Below are 17,997 nucleotides of genomic sequence, written 5' to 3'. Positions count from 1 at the left end.
AGTGAAGTGATAGGCCAGACCATGTTTTTTATTTGGAGGAATATGGACTTTGGGACTATGAATTAGAAAAGTAATTGAATGATTAAAGAATGGCTCAATGGGACATCCTAGTAGTAACATGCAAGACAGTAGTGCTGAGGGTGGGGCCTGATTCAAGAGGTTCAGAGGAGATAGACTTTAGTATGCAGCCTAGAGACCAGTCTTGTGACATTTTGGTGAAGAATGTGGCTGCTTTTTGCCACTGTCTGAAAAGCATGCCTGAGGCTAAAATGAAGAGTTTTAGAATAATTTTGTTGGCTGAGGAAATCTTAAAACAGCTTAGTATTGACTCGATCATGAAGTGTCTAGAGTTAACTCTAATGAAGATTTATAATGAAAAGAAGTACTGAGCAAGGAAAATAGAAAATGTACAATTTGAGGAGAAAAGGAGCACCAGGAAATGGAAGGGAACTAAATCCTGAGTTCAAGGTGATAAAGAGGTAAGAAATATAATAAAGGGAGTTGTGACCTCAGGGCAAGATTATGCCCAGTTAAACTTCTGGTAGTGAAAAGGGATTAAAGAAAAGCTCAGAGTCTGGGGTGGTGGTACATGCCTTTATACTCCAGAGGTGGAGGCAGAGGCAGACAGAACTCTCTGTTTGGGGCCAACCTGGTCTACAGACAAGTTCCAGAACAGTTAAGCTTAGACAGTAAAGGTAACCACTGAAAACAGAAAGCTGGGGAAAATGAGGTGGCCATGATCCAGTCCCAGCAAGCAACAGAACTTGGCAACTTCAGCCATGTGGTTCTGGTTTTAGAGTCAAGGATAGAAGAAAGGAGTTATGGAATCTTCCTCTGTGACCAAAGAAAGCCACTGAGGCCAGGACTGTGTTAGGGGTGTCCCTAAATGGAGGCCTAGAGAGGCCATTGCAAGAAACTGTGAAAGTGAAGCCTGGGTTGCCTTGGAGACCCCAAGATGTTGAAGATGCAGGAGTCGTGGGATGCATACCAAAGGAAGCTGATAACAGGGAGTGGAAGCAGCCCAAGGGAAAGAAGTGTGTTGCAATCAACACAGCTGAAAGGAGTTGGAGATCTGGAGTGTTTTGACATCTGTCTTAGTCAGGGTTTCTATTGCTGCAAAGAGACACCATGACCTTAGCAACTCGTATAAGAAAAACATTCAATTGGGGTGGCTTGCTTACAGTTTCAGAGGTGCAGTCCATTATCATCATGACCAGGAGCATGGCGGCGTGCAGGCGGACTTGTGTTGGCTACATCTTAATCAGAAGACAATAGGAAGTATCTGTGACACTGAGAGAGGTTAAGCAAAAAAGACTTCAAGGCCCACTGCCACAGTGACACACTTCCTTCAACGAGGCCACACCTACTTCAACAAGGCCACACCTCCCAATAGAGACACTCCTTATAAGCTTATGGAGGCCAATTCCATTCAAACTACCACAGTATCAGGCATGGAGATATAGAGTTTAGTTTGCCCAGCTGGTTTTTGGTTTTGCTTTGGTTCAGTATTTCCTTACTATGTTCCTTTCCCTATGTTTTGGAATGGTAATGTATATCCTGTGCCATTATATGTTGGAAGTATGTGGTCCGCTTTTTGATTTTATAGGATTACAGTTAAGAGGTTGCATGAATCTCAGGAGAGACTTGAACTTTAGACTTTTTGTTTTGTTTTGTTTTTTCGAGACAGGGTTTCTCTGTGGCTTTGGAGCCTGTCCTGGAACTAGCTCTGTAGACCAGGCTGGTCTCGAACTCACAGAGATCCGCCTGCCTCTGCCTCCCGAGTACTGGGATTAAAGGCGTGTGCCACCATCACCCGGCTTGAACTTTAGACTTTTAAATAAGTTTGAGACTGTTATAGAGCATGGGGACTTTTGAAGTTGTACGGGATGCATTTTTGTATTATGATATGGCTACCTATGGAGCCCAGGGAGTGAAATGTGGTCATTTGAAAGAAAGTAGGCCCCAGGAGTAGTACTTTTAGGAGGTATGGCCTTGTTAGAGTAAGTGTGACCTTGTTGGAGGAAGTGTGTCACTGTGTGTGAGCGTGGGGGGTGGGGATCAAGGTCTCCAATGCTGAAGTTGTACCCAGTGTGACACACAGTTCATTCCTGTTGCTTGTGGAACAAGATATAGAACTCTCAGCTATCTCTCCAGAACCATGTCTGCCTAATTGCTGCCTTGCTTCCCACCATGAAAATAATGAACTAAATCTCAGAACTGTAAGCCAGTCCCAATGAAATGTTTTCTTTTATGAGAGTTACTGTGGTCATGGTGTCTCTTCACAGAAACAGAAACCATAAGTATTTCTGGTTTCCACGGTCTGGCATGACCCGGCTGGAGAACTAAGAGAAATAAATACTAAACGATCTGTGTTTGTCTTCTTTACACAGTGTGGCTGGATTCAAGGAGATTTCTACAAGCAGATACGGATGCCATAGAAACCAAAGGCTAGCAACAAAGGAAGGTCTCTTAACTGCTCCCTAATGGCATCCTTCCCATCCGTCGTCAACAAAAAGTCAGGAGCTGAGCAAGCAACTCAGAAGGACCTGAGTAAAGTTTTCTGTGGTTTCAAGGCCTCTAAAACATTTTCTAAGAAATGCCAGATTTTGTAGTGATTTTATCCCTGGCTTTTCTTCCCTTACTACTCATCCACCTGATACTTAGTGCTGCACCCCCTCCATTCATCAAAACAAAGACGTAGAGTTGAGCCTAAGGAGAGGAAAGGCATACTCACAAGCCATGTCCTCTACTTCATATTTCTTTTTATTATGTAGAACATTTTATTCATCTTGAAAATTTTCAGAGTAAGGTATGATCATGATGTGTTTTTTTTAAAGTAAGGGTATTCTACAACTTTAATGACTTTTAAATCAATTTTTAAATTCACTAATGTAATAATGTTGATACCAGAGTCAATGCTTATGCATAAAAAGGAGTAATTCAACTCTTAATCATTAATTTATCTAATCAATCGAAACATGATAAGACAAGCTAGTTCTCTCTGAAACAGCTATGCTAAATTGATGACGTATATTCATGAAAAAAGCTGCTTGCCATTTATCAATGTCCCCCTTAATTTTGTGTTTTCTAAACTCTCATATTTTAGGTCTAAACACGTATTTCAGATAATTACTTAATAAATCATCGTAAGTGCTTTCCCCCTTTATCTACTACTACTAATTCCTCTTCTTATTCTACTATTCATGCCAACTTGAAGCAACATTAAAATTTAAAAAAAATGTATAAAATGTTCAGCTACATTATACATCCTAACAGGTTATATTTCCTGGTCTCTTAAGTAGATGTCATTAAGAAAAATACACTCATAAGAAAAAAGAAAAAAAAATACATCCATTTACTTATTTATGAGCAGAGTTTTCTACTTTCAATAAGTTCATCAGAATAGTGGAAATGGACAGACTGTCAGGAAGGAGCACTTCTTTCTGACAGAAGTGCTGGCAAGGTTGCGACAGCTTGCTACAACCAGAACCAGAAAGGGTTAAAAGTGGAGATCAAGAGCACAGGTGCTTTTGCACACCCACGGGGTTTTACCTTTGCGTTCAACTGATCACACAAAAAGATGTCTAGGGAAAGGTCAAGTCTTGACTGAATATTTGTAGATAAATGTTTTTCTTGTCTTTATTCCTTATTTAGGAATAAAATTTGTAAAACAAGCGCACAACAGTGTGACGATCATACTGTATTGTTTAGGAAATAAAGACAAGGTAAAAGTCATATTGTGTTACGCAATGTAAGTCATTATTCCTGGGATGTATATAACGTCAGGAAGCCACACAAAGGCAAGGAAGGACAACAGACAGGACAGACATTCAAAACAACAACCTAACCTCAGGCTTCTGGAGTGTTCAAGGCCACCAGCAGCACTAGTGGTCTTTGAGGATGATTTTGTGAGCTGTTAATTCTGCTGTGGAGAAGCCAGCCCCTACGAAACCCATCCTTGTAAGAATTGGTAGAAAAGCTTATGTAGAAACTTCTTTTAAAGTAGAGCTGAAGTTTGTGTGAGTGGTGTTAATCTTCTAGTCTAAACCTCATCCAGACACATGAGACGGTGAAGCAGGGCCACACACAGGGTTATAAAGAATATCTCTCGCACCACACCAAACCATCTGGATCTGCAGCCCCGGCTCTCAGTATCCTCTGTGCTGGGCCTTTATGGGCGAGCTGTCCCATCTGTAAAGTGGAGATGATAACAGAACCACGTTTGGGTTGACATATTTGTTATATTAACATCATGCTGATTAACAGTAATATTTTAATTATTAACTGATTCCTCTCATATAAGGCTAGATTAAACATGTGGGAGGAGGAGGGATCTTTAAAATAGAGGAGGCTGGAGAGGACTAAAAAGAATACTCCTGATTAATCTCAGTGCCTAAGATGCTTTTGATATGAAGCTCAACTTCATGTAAAATATTTTAAAATATTTTAAAATAGAGGATAAACAGTGACTGCTTTCCAAGATGAGTCTGCCTGGTTCTTTTGAAGGGGTTTAGCACTATGGGGGTGCTAATTCATATTCCCCTAAGGGATGGGAACAGGCATACGAGACTGAAACAGAACGAAAATGATAAAATTTTAATGAAAGGGATCTCATTAGATTGAAAGTTTATGAGAGGTGATCTAGGAAAATTTCTTCCCAGTTAAATTAAAAGGAAACCATATACATCGTGTGCCAGGAAACTTCAGAGACTTTTCCTGAGTGCCGGTTTAGTCCTCAATAACCTGGGTAGAGCTTATTCTAAAAATAACTAGAATAGCTGCCACCCAGCAATCCCTAGAAGGAATTCCTTCAGACGAGGAGCTGCAGGGGTGGGAGGCAATGCCAATGAAAGCACACAACAGGAAGGGCTGTTTTGGAGGGCTAGGAAATTCCTAATTCCACCTGCTAGCTGTACGGCCCTGGGTGGAGAAGCAGATACCTTCCATCGTAAGCCCTGGGGCACTCATGTAAGGTAAGCGTAAGTGTAGCCCTAACCCATGGTTGCTGTGTGGACAGAATAAACAAATGTAGGCAGAAGCGCAAGCATGCAGTAAGCATTATCTATGATCACCAGGACATCTGTATCAAGGCAGCCGGCCATTCAGTACTGAAGGAGACTGGAGTATGCTGTCCCGTGCCGACTCTGCCAGCCAACCTCTGGGGTGCTGTGAAACTCGTAATCCAGGCACTAACACCCAGGTTCATTTAGGCAGGTCTCTTGTATTAGTCTTTTTCATTGCTGTGACAAAATATCTGAAGAATTTAACTTCAGGAATGGTTGATTTTGGCTCAGTTTGAGTGAATGCAGTCCATCCCGGTGGAGAAGACATGGCGGCAAGAATGTGCGGTCAGGAAGGAGGCCTCCCTTTTCCTTATGCATTCAGTCTTGGACCCTTGTCTTCAGACCTTTCTCCTGTTAAATCTCTTTGGAAATATCCTGACACACACACCTGGTGATGTGTCCTCTAGGCAATTCCAAATCTACACAAACTGACCACTGGTGCTGACCATCACATTTCACGACCTAAGCTGGTCAGAAACTTGCAATCTTCCTGCTTCCAGCCTCTGAGTGGTGAGATTTCAAGAATCCTCCAGCATTCCCCAGCCTGAGACTAGCTTACCCAGCTGGAAGTCGACAGGAAGTCTGGGACAGGAACTGCAGCCCTGCAGTAGCCTCTCAAGGTAGATTATTATCTCATGACAGATGGCCATGGAGTTTCCGCAAAGAGCAGCAAGCAAAGTACTAGGCTCCCAGGAGTCATCGCGAGGCCCTTGAGGGACGATGAGTCAAAGTCCATTTCTGTGGGGAAAGCATGAGCGCTGTGTCCCTTCTTCACTGATTGGAGCGATGAACACTGTGTCCACTCTTCACTATTTGGACAGACAGAAGGGAACTCGGAGGGAACAGAACTTGTAGAACTGAGAGATAAGGGTTCCGCAGGATACTAGACCTGAGGATCTGGAGTTTGACCGTCACACAGTGAAATAAAAAGTCTTGTGATAGAGTTGTGACAGAAAGTAGTTATGCTGATGGAAAACGGAGGCCTGATGGCTAGGCCATGTGACAGGGAGCAAGAACTGAGGCTTACAAGGATGCCTGAGGAGCTTCTCAATGGAGTTCATTCTGTGATGCTGTAGCATACAGCACAGGCTTGGTCCTTTACAGTGAACAGAACTGTATTGGTTTGCACTGTAGTATAACTCAGGGGTAGTGTGCTCACCTAGAATGGGCAAGGCCCTGGGTTCATTCCCCAGTACTGCAGAATGATAAATCTCTATCATATATCTATCTGTCTGTCTGTCTGTCTGTCTTTCTGTATACAAACTTATATATGTTTACACAGACTTGTGGAGTCTAAGAATGTCAGCATGTGGTTAGAGCCCTCTTGCTGCCTCATTTCAAGGCAGAAGAAGAGAGGGAAAGAGGAAGGAGCTGAGCTTGCCCTTTGATAACCCACTTTTAAGCTAGGAGCATGAACTCCACAGAAGCCTTTCCAAGGGTCCTACTCCAAGATTTTTACCTCCCAATACTACATAACAGCAGTCAAATTTCAACATGCACTTTGGAAGGGACATAAGTACAAGCCATGGCATTCTGTGTCTGGTGGAAGGCTGGAGATCACGAGTAGGTGGAGCTGAGGTTTTTTACCCCCACATATAAACACAGATCCCTAGAAACTCCCTACGGATTCCAAGCTGGGAACTCCTACAGTAGAGCTGGGGCTGCCAGCGCTGTAGGCTTTGAAATGTCAACTCTCCCACATTCTAAATCAGTGTGTTTGCTGTTTGTTTTCCTACTCTACTCCACAATGTCCGGGGCTATACAGACGTTTTAACGCACTTTTCTTTCTGTTCCTGAGGATTCTTGGGCTATTTTTAATACTAGGATAATCTCAAAACTTCCGAAACTATGTGTTATTGAAAAGCTTTTCAACAATCGCTAGTTACTTGTGCAGTTTTCTTGGTACACAGCGTTTCTTTTCTTTTTAAGTGATACTATTCTTTCAGGCAATGAACAAATGGCTGCAATAGCATAAAATATTTAATGCAGAAAATAAAATTTAAAATGAATGTGGAAATTCTAAAGATTTCAAAATAGGAATAATCATTTCAAGGTGGCTGTAGTTTTATTATTGGGAAGATATTAAATTGAATTAATGAATACTAATCAATATTTTATATTCACTTATAGTATTTATTATGAAACTGTGAACATATTATCTCTTCTTTATTTTTTTTCATTTAGTAATGTCAGAGCCAGGTATGCTGGTACATAACTTTAATCCTAGCACTTTGGAGGCAGAGGTGAGTGGATCTCTGTGAATTGAAAGCTATGCTGGTCTACATACTGAGTTCCAGCCTAGGCAAAGCTACACAGTGAGACCCTGTCTCTAACCAACCAGCCAACCAACCAATAACAACCCTCCCCCCAAAAAGAATATTGGGATGCCAAAAGTCATATGACAACCTCACCTTGAACCTACCCGGGAAATGATTTCAGTTTTCAAACTGTCTTTGTAAGTTGCACATTCTTAGAAATAGTAGAGGTATTTTACTCCATCTGAATAACAATGAACTCTGATTTATGACTCTAAAAGCTTCATGATTCGATTTATGAAAAGCTCTTAAAATCCCTACCAGCAGTTCCTACAACTGTGTGTAAATTATCTGGCCAAATGATTCAGTATTTTGCTGCATGACTCAATCCTCTGTGCAATGTGGAAGCTACATAAATGCGTTCTGGTTGCTTGTGGATAATAATAATTCCTTCCTAAAAAGTGTCTGTGGAGTATTATATTGTAGATGAGTTCCAGTATTCTGGTGTTTTTGAGCTACCAAACTATGGACATTTTTTTGAACTCTGTAAGTTTAGACACAGTTTTTTTTCTCCACAGTATTATTATGGATCTTGATACTGTTAAGAGTACAATCTAAAGTGACTCTATTAGAAACATTTTCTCTTATAATAATGCCTTTATGTTATTTTTAAATGTTTATATTATACTAATATATGTATGAAGTCCTTTTGAGAGCATATTTGCTGAAAAGAACATTTGATATTGCTGAAAATGACAACTGATTTCCCTTCCTAAACTCTTATCAAATGTGAGCCATTGCTCAATTGCCTTCCTGATTCTGGTAACTAGAAATCACCAGGTAGTCAAGATTACATTATTCCAATTAGATTCTTTCCAATGATGTAGATTTTTTCCTTTCACTATAAGCATATGAAAGAGATTTCACCTAAGAACAAGTAGATTACTTGTCCAATGTGATTTATAAATAACACACTGTTAGCTAGAGTAATTTTTATGCATTTTTGTTTGTTTTCAAGGAGGCAATATTTGAAGGCATTATACTTTTACCAACTGGGTAATTTACAAGTCTTGACTACACCCCAAGGTATCCCATATTATCTTTTTTTGGGGGGGTGGTTCAAGACAGGTTTCTCTGTTTAGCCTTGGTTATCCTGGAGCTAGCTCTGTAGATCAGGTAGGCCTCTCAGAGATTTGATTGCATTTTACCTGCTGAGCCATCTTACTGGCCGTCACATTTTTTAAAAAATTTGTTAAATTTGAGATTATCAAGTGCTGGGATTAAAGGCACGTGCCACCACGGTCCAGCTTATCTTTTAAGTTTTTATTTTCAAATTATGTGTATATTTGTGTGCCTCTGTGAACATGAGTTCTGGTGCCCTCGGAAGCCAGAGACATCGAATCTGTTCTGGAGCTAGAGTTCCGGGTGGTTACGGGCCACTAGGAATTGAACTCATGTCCTTTGTAAGAGCAGTCTGTGTTTTAACTGCTGAGCCATCTCTCCAGTCCCCATAGCCTTTTATTACTATATTGTTGTGTGTGTACATGTGTGTGCATGATGTGCACATGTGGGCGTAGATGGGGGCGTGTATCACATGTGGGCAAAGGAAAGAGCTGTGAAGACAGGGCTCCCCTTCTACCTTATGTTGACTCTGAGGGTTGAATTCACGTCACACGGGCAAGCATTTTACCTGCTGAGCCATCTTACTGGCCGTCACATTTTTTTAAAAAATTTGTTTAAATTTGAGATTATAATATAATTACTTCATTTTCCCCTTTCATTCCTCCAGCCAAACCCCTCCTTGCTCTCATTCAAATTCATGCCTTTTATCATTCATTATTGTTACATGCATGTATAAATGTACGCGTATATACAGATACATTTCTATATATAATCTGCTCAGTCTGTGCAATGCTACTTGTGTTTATGTTTGTAGGGCCAACCATTTGGTGCTGGATATCCAATTGCTGTGCTCTTCCCTGGGGAAGATCACCCCTCCCATTCTCAGCATTCTGTAGTTGCCTGCAGTTCTTTGTACAGGGACTCATGGGCCTTCCCCCATCCACGTGGCGTGTCTGTTGTTGTCCGTGTTCAGATCATATTTAGGCAGTCATGTTGAAACTTCATGCATGCAGTTTGTGATATTACTAGGATACACACTATCACAGAAAACTCCCTGGTCCTCTGGCTTCTATAGTCTTGCCACCTCCCCTTTGCAATGTTCCCTGAGCCTTAGGTGCAGGAATGTATTGTAGAGTACCCGTTAGGACTGGGTTCCACCACTCTGCATTGTGATAGGCTGTGGTTCTCTATAATGGTCTCTCCTTGATGAGAGGCGAGGACTCCACTTATCTGTGGGTACAAGGACACATACTTAGAAAGTAGCCAGGGATTATGATGATTTCATCAAACGGTGGTTATGGACTCTTCTCCAAGATCCATGTCTTCACTGGCCTCGAGAAGTTTCCAGTGCCAAGCATGATTCCTGTCTTGCTAAGTGGGTTTTAAGCTCAACCACAGAGCTGTCGGTTACTGGGCAGGGATGTGTGCTACTGGCATACCCTACGGTTATGATGCTTTGCTGGCCATTGCTGGGGTTCATAGGCTTAGGTAGGACTGCTGGTTGTTTCCCTCCTTTGGCAGCCTGCATGGTACCTTTGGGTACCATGAGAGCTAGTCCTCAGAGAGGAGGCCTTCAAGTCAGTTCTGGCTCAGGGCCCTGAGTCTGAAGTTCACGGTGTCTTGATCAATAGTAAGTTGGTCAGGGTTGTCCAAGAGACTCCCTAAACAACCCACTACAATTGCCCTTGGTTAAACCCTCAAAGGTAGAAAGTCCCCATGCCTTTTTAAATTGTTACTTAATGATGACAATGTCATATATGTATAAGATGTATTTTGATAATCTTCACCTTTCACTATCCTCTTTTATACTCCTCAGATAGCCCCACATCTTTCTTTAAAAATAAATTTTCAAGTCTGAATGTTATAGTCAGAGCTGCTGGGAAGGAACCCACGGGGAGGCACCCTAGTCAGGCTCAGTGTGAACTCTGCAGTGTGAAAAGTGGCTTTTACCGTCACGTGGGCGGGGTCTCAGGTTGACTGAAAGGGAAAGAGGGAACAGAGCCTGCATTGAACACTCTCTGCTTCTGACTGTGGAGCTGCCTCCTTAAGCTCTGGCCGCTGTGGCTTCCCCGATCAGAGGAACTGTAACTTTGAACTGAAAGCTGAAATAAACCCCATTTCCACAAAGTTCCTTTTGACATAGCATATTACCACAGCAAAAGAAAACAAACAGACAATGATGGTTCATCATGCTAAGTTTCTAGACCAGTGGTTCTCAACCTTCCTAATGCTGTGATCCTTTAACACAGTTCCTCATGTTGGGGCAGCCTCCCTCCCCTACCATAAAATTACTTTCATTGCTATTTCATAACTGTAATTTTGCTACTGTTATGAATTCTAATATAAGTATTTGTGTTTTCCGATGGTCTTAGGCGACCCCTGTGAAAGGGTCATTTGTCACCCAAAGGTTGAGCACCTCTGATCTAGACAACAGCAGGACCACTAGGCTTTACTCAGACTTTAGCTGCTTTTAATTTGTTTCCATCTATTAAATTTCTCCAAAGATTGTGGACGGTGTCTCTGGAAAGTCCCCTTTTAACTTATTCCCTCTGTAACCCATTTTTGGGTGGTTTAGCCTCTCCTATCTCAGTCCTCTGTAGAATCTTCCGATGTCTCCCCTCCTAGTTCCTCAGGGAATTTCTCTCTTTGCCTTGAGAGCTTTTGCTGGCAAGGACACTACTCACTGAGCAGTCCTGCCTTCTGCCCTTCCCCCACCCACAAACAGGCGCCATCTTCCAAGCTCCAATTCCCCTTGCTAGGCTCTCTCTTCTTTAGCTACTTCTCCCATTTCTATGATTTCAGTTGCAATCTATGTGATGACTCGTCCCGCATCCATTTGTGGTTTGGAATTCTCTGCCCATATTTACATGAGTTTGTCGGCTCTTTACACTCTGTTACCCTTGGTATTCCTTCAAAATTCATTGTTTTTACCCTGGCTCAGAGTCTGAGTCATCTTCCGCTATTCTCCGTCTGCACAGCTTGGGCTGGAAACCTTGTTTCCTCCTGCTACTTCTTCCTGACCTATTAATTAGTAAATTGTGCCACACCTATTGACTCTAGGGAAATAATATACAAGACATTTCTGCTTTATTAAAACCATTTACTTTCTGGTAGGGCGCACAACACATGTGTACATATGAGTGGGGACACCCAAGGACAAACTGAGGAGCTGCACCACAGGGGCAACCCTTCCTTTTATGGGGAAAGGGTCACTTGTGGTCTGTACCTCCATATATAGGCTAGGATGTCTGGCTAGAGCTGCAAGGACCCGCCTCCCCAATGCTATGATTACAAACATGCAGATTTGCCATTTTTTTTTGTTGGTTTGCTTGGTTTTTGTTTTTTGACATGGGTCCTCATGCTTGCAAGGCAATCCCTTTACGGACTGATCAATTTCTCCTGCCTCCCCAACCCCGAACTTAACTTACACTTAACTTTCAGGTAGAGTTAGGAATGAGAAAAACTGAGGAAGGACTGATTAGTAGTAGGATTTTCCTTGCTGTGACAGACTTGAGAGAATTAAAGAAGAAAAGAGTTGCCTTGGAGGCTTGTGGTTTCAAAGATTTCAGTCCATCATGGGTGATGGACAGCTCACACTATGGCAGCTGAAAAGCGCGCGCGTGCGCGCGCGCGCGCGCGCACACACACACACACACACACACACACACACAGGGAGGGTGCGGAGGGGTAGAGAGGATGAATGTAAGTAATATACCCATGTTGTAGGTTTCCTTTGTTCCTCTTTTACGCTATCTGGTCTTCTAGCCTATGGGCGGATGCTGCCCACATTCAGCCTGCATCTCCCCACTCACTTAATCCCCTCCGAAAATGTTATCACAGACACATCTAGAAGTGTGCTTTGTTAATCTCTTAGGCACTTTTCTATTTGCGCCAACTGATAATCTTGTTGGTCCATCAAGATTAACCATCACAAGCCAGGTGTGGTGGTGCAGGCATTTGATTGCAGCACACAGCACTCGGGAGGCAGAGGTAGGCAGATCTCTATGAGTTCAAAATCAGCCTCATTTACAGAGCAAGTTCCAGAGCAACCAGGGCTACACAGAGAGACCTTGTCTCGAAAAACAAAAATAAAGACAAAACAGAACAAACAAACATACAAACAGATTAGCTGCCGCAGCCTGCTAGCTAGTGAAGATTAACAAAGCTCCCTTCTCACGCATGTACTAGTCTCCTGTCCACTGAGTGTGTTCCTTAAAGAAGGGAAACTGTCAGGGTCTCAGATTTAGGTTCCTATGTAGGAATTTGTATAGGTTGATTCTGCCTGCTTTAGTATTGATGAGATTCTTTTTTTTTTAGCTGCGATGAGGGTGGGCACGCTGATTTAGGGAAATATGGGTAAGGTGCTCCACTTGGTCTTGAGTCTAAGCAATGGTCTTTAACCTGACTTTATCCTAAATAAAGTTAATATTTTACTTTCTTTTTGGATCCTTGTATTTATTACTAATGTGGTGGAGAATCTGAAGGCAAGACAGGCTATTTGGTGGATCACTTCTATGTAACACATTGCAAACTATTTTCTTCTCAACTCTCTGCCCCCGGGATTACAGTGGTAATTCTCTCTCATAAAAACAATAAATTACAACATTTTCCATTGAGATTTTTTTCATTTATTGGTATGAGAAATTTGTGTCATGAGTGTTCTTTCCACCCTTACCTTTAATTTTAAATTTATGACTTTTATATAACATTAATTATTCTTTTAAATGAGAACTCAGCAGGAAGAGAAGGCATAAATACTACTAAATTAATTTCCCCGAAGGACAGATTGGCTAATATAATATATATTGAACTCCAGGATGTATTGCCACACAAACACATAGAAAAAAAATTACTAACATGCTACTATTTGGAAAGGAAAAGATAAATTAGCAATAAATCAGAAATCAATGGACTCATAGACTAAATTCTTTTAAGGACTTGGTTTGTTTATTGTATGTATCCTTAAGATTACCCAGACAAAGAACAGAAATAAATACATGTAAAAAGAAGTACTTATAAATCCTTTTTAGTTAAGTTTAGCTAGTTAAGCATTTGCCTGAGAAAGAAGACGAACAATGTTCTTGTGTGCAATTGAAACTTGCAAATGGTTGCAGCAAGGCTCACAATGATAATAATTACATTAAAGTAATAATAGCTCAGAGGACCATATTACTAATTCCTTGTTTTTCCTTATTAAAAATGCAGAATTTGGGGCAAACGGATTACTTTGCTGCACTAAAAGTTTCAGAGCTGTTTCCATTCAAAGATGTTTGTGCCATTCCAGCTCACTTATGAGCTTTGGGCAGTGAGGAGCATAAAGATGACCTTCCTAAATTGCATGTTATCTCTGCCTACTGTTGGCAGAAGGTTTCGCCAATACAGTTTAAAATGAGTATCAAGCCCCCTGCTCATTCAGCGTGGTCAGTTCTTCCTTTCCTGGTGTGCCACATTTTGCAAAGCTCTCAGGATTCTTTTCGGCAATCCCTGCATAGTGCATGGGAATCCAGTTTCTTACTGCAGTGGGCTGCAGTATCAGGAATCCTTCAGCTGTGGGCACATGATGCAGCTCTGCTGTCTGCCTGGGACCTGTGAAGTCTGTTTGGGAAGCAATGCACCCTGCAGTCTGACATGCCAGAGTCCACCTTACTCAGCAAGGCCCCTTCCATTCTCAGCCCCCTAAAACTGAGTGAGTTCCGTATCAGTCTGTATTTGTTTTAGTCAACCAGCATGCAGATAAGAGCACATACCCGCTGAAATCCGTACTTACGAATCTGGCATTAGGACTAAGCAACATCTTTCTGCATTTCTTTTAATGTCACACTTGATAGTGTATATCACCCACCTTAACAGCAGCTAATGGCTAAGCATTTTTGCAGTACTTCAAGTTGGTTTTATATGGCTAAAAAAAACAATACGAGCATTCCTATCAATTCTTCAATTGGCTTTCAGAATTTTACGAATTATTTAGTCTCCAAGCTAGTAACTAGAAACGGCACAAAAGTGGTAATGTATCATTTCTCATATATCACATAATTGCATTTTTTTTGTTTTTATTCTTATGCGAGTAAATGAGACAAAACAAAGCACCCAGTCCACAAAAGCCAGCATGTCTTAGGGGCAGCAGGGCAGAGTACTGCACTGGCCCGCCAAGGCCGCAATGTGCTGCAGGCTGCTGCTGCAGCTCTGGCTTCCTCGCCAGGTGGCAGAGGCCCTCCGCCGAAGAGCACACCGCAGCGTTCACACCTTGCCTTCTTGGCACTGGACCAGCGACCACTCCACTTTCAAGTGTCCAGTAGACAACTACGAATCAGTTTTTGCAGATTATAAGGGAATGTAAGGGGGCTGGGAAACAGCAAAAGGGAGAGAGGGTGAGTGTGTGCCCAAGTGTGACAGATCACCGTTGGCTAACAGTGCCTAAAATTTTTCTCCCGCAGTATTTACAGGCCAATCAATAACCAACTTCCTTCATCGGTTAGATGCTCACACCTAAAATCACCTCTCCCTACAAAGAAGCTAAACGAAATCAGGGTTCTGTGGCCAGCGTCAGGTATCAATAGGACCTAAGAGCTCACGTCTGGGCTGAAAATCAGCACCAAGTTTGGGGGTGGGACCGTGCAAGTCTGCAGACCCCGGCATGCCTCTCCCGAGCGCTGCTGGATGGGACCGGCTTAGAGATGGCCCTTCCAGGTGCTCGCGCCTCCGTGCGCAAGGACTACCCCCGCCCCCAAACCAAATAGCTCACCCTGCTGCATCCTCCGAGCCCCAGCCTCCGGGCGGGCGCAGGGAGGCGGGAGCCCGGGTCCCCCCCGGCTCCTTGGCGCCCCCTGACGCCGGCCTCCAGCAGTCGGTCCACCGAGGCTGCAGAGGCGAAGCCCGGGGGTCCCGCGCACCGCCGCCTGGCGCGTGGCCTGGCGGGCCGTGCGCGCGCGCACCGAGCCGGCCTGCGGGAGGGCGCGCCGCTCGGTCCCGGCTGCAGCCATGTGCGCGCGCCCGCGCCGCCGCAGCCCGTGACGTCACCCAGCGAGCCCCCCGCCAGCCCGCCGCGCCCCGCCCCGCCCCACGTGCGACGGCTTCGGGATGCCGAGGCCTGAGGCGGCCATCCGACGATGCTCTCAGCCGACTGCGTCCCGGGCGGGGCTGAGCCCGAGGGCCGCGCACAGGCTGGGGCGCCTGCGGAGGGAGGGGCGCGGCTGTCGCCGGCGCGCCGTGTGCTGAGTCATGGCGAGAGCTGCCCGCTGCTCTCCATCAGTCGTTCCGGGGCCGGCGCGGGGTGTGCAGCCATTGGGCCGCGCGCGGGTCCGCGAGCGCCGGGCTTGACGCGCTGAGCCGCGCTCGCCCGTGGCCGCCGCGCCCGCCCTGCGCCCAGCGCCCCGCGCCCAGCGCGCTCTGCCGCCTCAGCCCCGCGCCGCACGGCTCCCCGCCTCGCCTGCACCATGATCGCCGCGGCTTTCCTCGTTTTGCTGAGACCCTACAGCATCCAATGTGCTCTCTTCCTCTTGTTGCTTCTGCTGGGCACCATTGCCACCATCATTTTCTTCTGCTGCTGGCACCGCAAGCTCCAGAAAGGGAGACATCCGATGAAATCGGTCTTTTCGGGTCGTTCCAGAAGCAGAGGTGAGACACGCCACCACTGGCTTCTTCTGGGCAGAAGCGAGGTTGAAGCCTCCTCTGCCGCTCCTGCCCCCTTCATTGCCCACTCTCCAAGCTATGTGCATTTATTTATTTAACGCGCCCTGGCCTTTTGCCCTCGAGTCCGTCCAAAGATCACCAGGGTTTGGATAGCCACGGAGATTCGGAGGTGATGGGAGGAAGTATCAGACTCGATCCTTAGGGTCAGTTTGCTAAATTTTTAGCCCAGAAGGTAATTGTAGTGGAATCCTGGGCTGAGGCACTCTTCCCTTTACACAACCTTTGCTGGAGCTTGGAGATGTAAAAAGAAAAAAAGAAAAAAAAGTAAGGCGTGATAATTTGGGGGCTCCCCTCCCAACTTTGCTGGAACTTCTTGCAGAGAAATCATCCTAGAGACACCCATACTCCCTCCGCCCCGCCCCAGCATGCCCACCGAATTGGAGAGAGACTTCTAGAATGTGCTTTTCCCGAATCCAGGTAAATGATCAGCAACTCCGCAGGCTGTGAACAAGGAGTTAATGAAGTCTCATTTTCCCTCTTTTCTCCCCAGATGCTGTTCTGAGATCTCATCACTTTCGCTCTGAGGTAATTTATTTAGTGCACTGTCAAGGTCAGAGGTAGCATTCTTTCCTGAGTGCCAGTATTAATCACGTGTGTGTTAAGAAGCCGGTAGGACACCGGATGGGAAGCTTGCAGACCCTAAGCCCAAACTGGCATGCTTCTTTCTAAGCAATTCCACAGTGAAACCCAGGGAACGTTATAACAGATTTTGTGTGTGTGAGGAGTTCTGTGTGGAGTCTGCTTCACAAGAGGTGGGAGGGGCAGACCCTGAAAGTGCAGCAGGCCTTAGAGAACTTAGCCAGGGGATGGCTATCAGTTTAGCATACAGTCTGGATCTATGGTGGAAGCACTTCCTGGGTGGTCACCGAGGTCGGTAGTTGTGAACTCGGATAAACCACAAAGGTAAAACTGTTAGGACCTTAGCACAACAGTTTCAACCACATACATTCCAGCTGGGACTCCAGGTGACATTTTTGCTAGCTTAGAAAGCTGTCCACGAGGGTATTTAGGACACGGAAGTGGTGTTGATGAAGACGCAGCAGAGAGTGTGTCGTTGATATGTGCGTTAGACTATCCTGTAGAGTTGGTGGCTGGACATTGTAGGTGAGACTGCAGGAGGACCAGCTGCAGTTAGAGCAAGATACAAACTCAGCCTGACCCATCAGATTTCTCTACTTTCGGGATGCTCAGTTATAGCAAGACAGTGTTCTTTCTTGGGGGGAAGCTGCACAGACCGGGGTGTGGAGGCTGCTTTGTGATACAGCTTACTCACTTCCGCAAAGTATTGTGTGTATCCCCTCTCCTGCAAGCTCCTTATTTACCTGAAGCTACTCCACATCTTGTTTTGCTTGCTAATCGGAGGTTGCATCGCATCCCGGTGATTGTTTAAACTTACCTGCATTGTCATAGCGTTATTATGTTCCACACTGAGTGATTCTATTGAGTGTGCCCTGGAAGTGAGAACCCTGTGCTAGTTAAGATTTGTGAGAAAAGAATTTGTCAACAGTCAGCAGGCCTGTATCACGTTTTATACTAACTAGTGTGTGTGTGGTAGGGGTGACTGCTGGAAAAACAGTTTTGCCATCTGTAAAACAGGGCCAGCAGTGTCTGCAGGGCTATATGTGGAAAGTTATTTTCAAAATTATGTAAAAATTAATTAGTTCACAGGAGGTATTTAGTTTTGGGTAACTGTCATACGTTTTGCAGAATTGAATTGAAAATTGTCAGGTGTGGTGGCACACGCCTTTAAACTTGACACTCAGAAGTAGAGGCAGGGGATCTCGGTGAGTTTGGTGGCCAGCCTGCTTTGCATAGTGAATTCCAGAACAGTCAGAACTCCATTGCTACATTTGTGAGATCCTGTTTAA

General features: G+C 44.3%; 2 protein-coding genes across 13 annotated transcripts in view; one reads left to right on the top strand and one right to left on the bottom strand.

The window, feature by feature from the left end:
- Bend6 (BEN domain containing 6) overlaps window positions 1-15,322 on the bottom strand; it is a 50,617-nt gene extending 35,295 nt beyond the window's left edge. The window contains exon 1 of one of the 2 annotated variants that reach the window (XM_075980540.1): window positions 15,183-15,322. The gene's annotated coding sequence lies outside the window, so the exon portion shown is untranslated. Of the gene's footprint in view, window positions 1-3,848; window positions 4,192-15,182 lie in introns of those variants that run through there. The other variant, XM_075980541.1, reaches the window with a different exon arrangement.
- A 467-nt stretch (window positions 15,323-15,789) lies between these two features.
- Dst (dystonin) overlaps window positions 15,790-17,997 on the top strand; it is a 397,254-nt gene continuing 395,046 nt past the window's right edge. For 7 of the 11 annotated variants that reach the window (XM_075980528.1, XM_075980523.1, XM_075980520.1 and 4 more), the window contains exons 1-2: window positions 15,790-16,054; window positions 16,620-16,654. In XM_075980528.1, coding sequence (XP_075836643.1) covers window positions 15,874-16,054; window positions 16,620-16,654 — 216 coding nt within the window. In that variant the 5' untranslated portion in view covers window positions 15,790-15,873. The remainder of the gene's footprint in view (window positions 16,055-16,619; window positions 16,655-17,997) is intronic. The other 4 variants (XM_075980521.1, XM_075980519.1, XM_075980533.1 and 1 more) reach the window with 2 other exon arrangements.

The sequence above is a fragment of the Microtus pennsylvanicus genome, chromosome 7, assembly GCF_037038515.1.
Source record: "Microtus pennsylvanicus isolate mMicPen1 chromosome 7, mMicPen1.hap1, whole genome shotgun sequence".
NCBI lineage: Eukaryota > Metazoa > Chordata > Mammalia > Rodentia > Cricetidae > Microtus > Microtus pennsylvanicus.
Note: the sequence above shows the minus strand (reverse complement) of the source record. Positions and strands in the feature narration are given on the sequence as shown.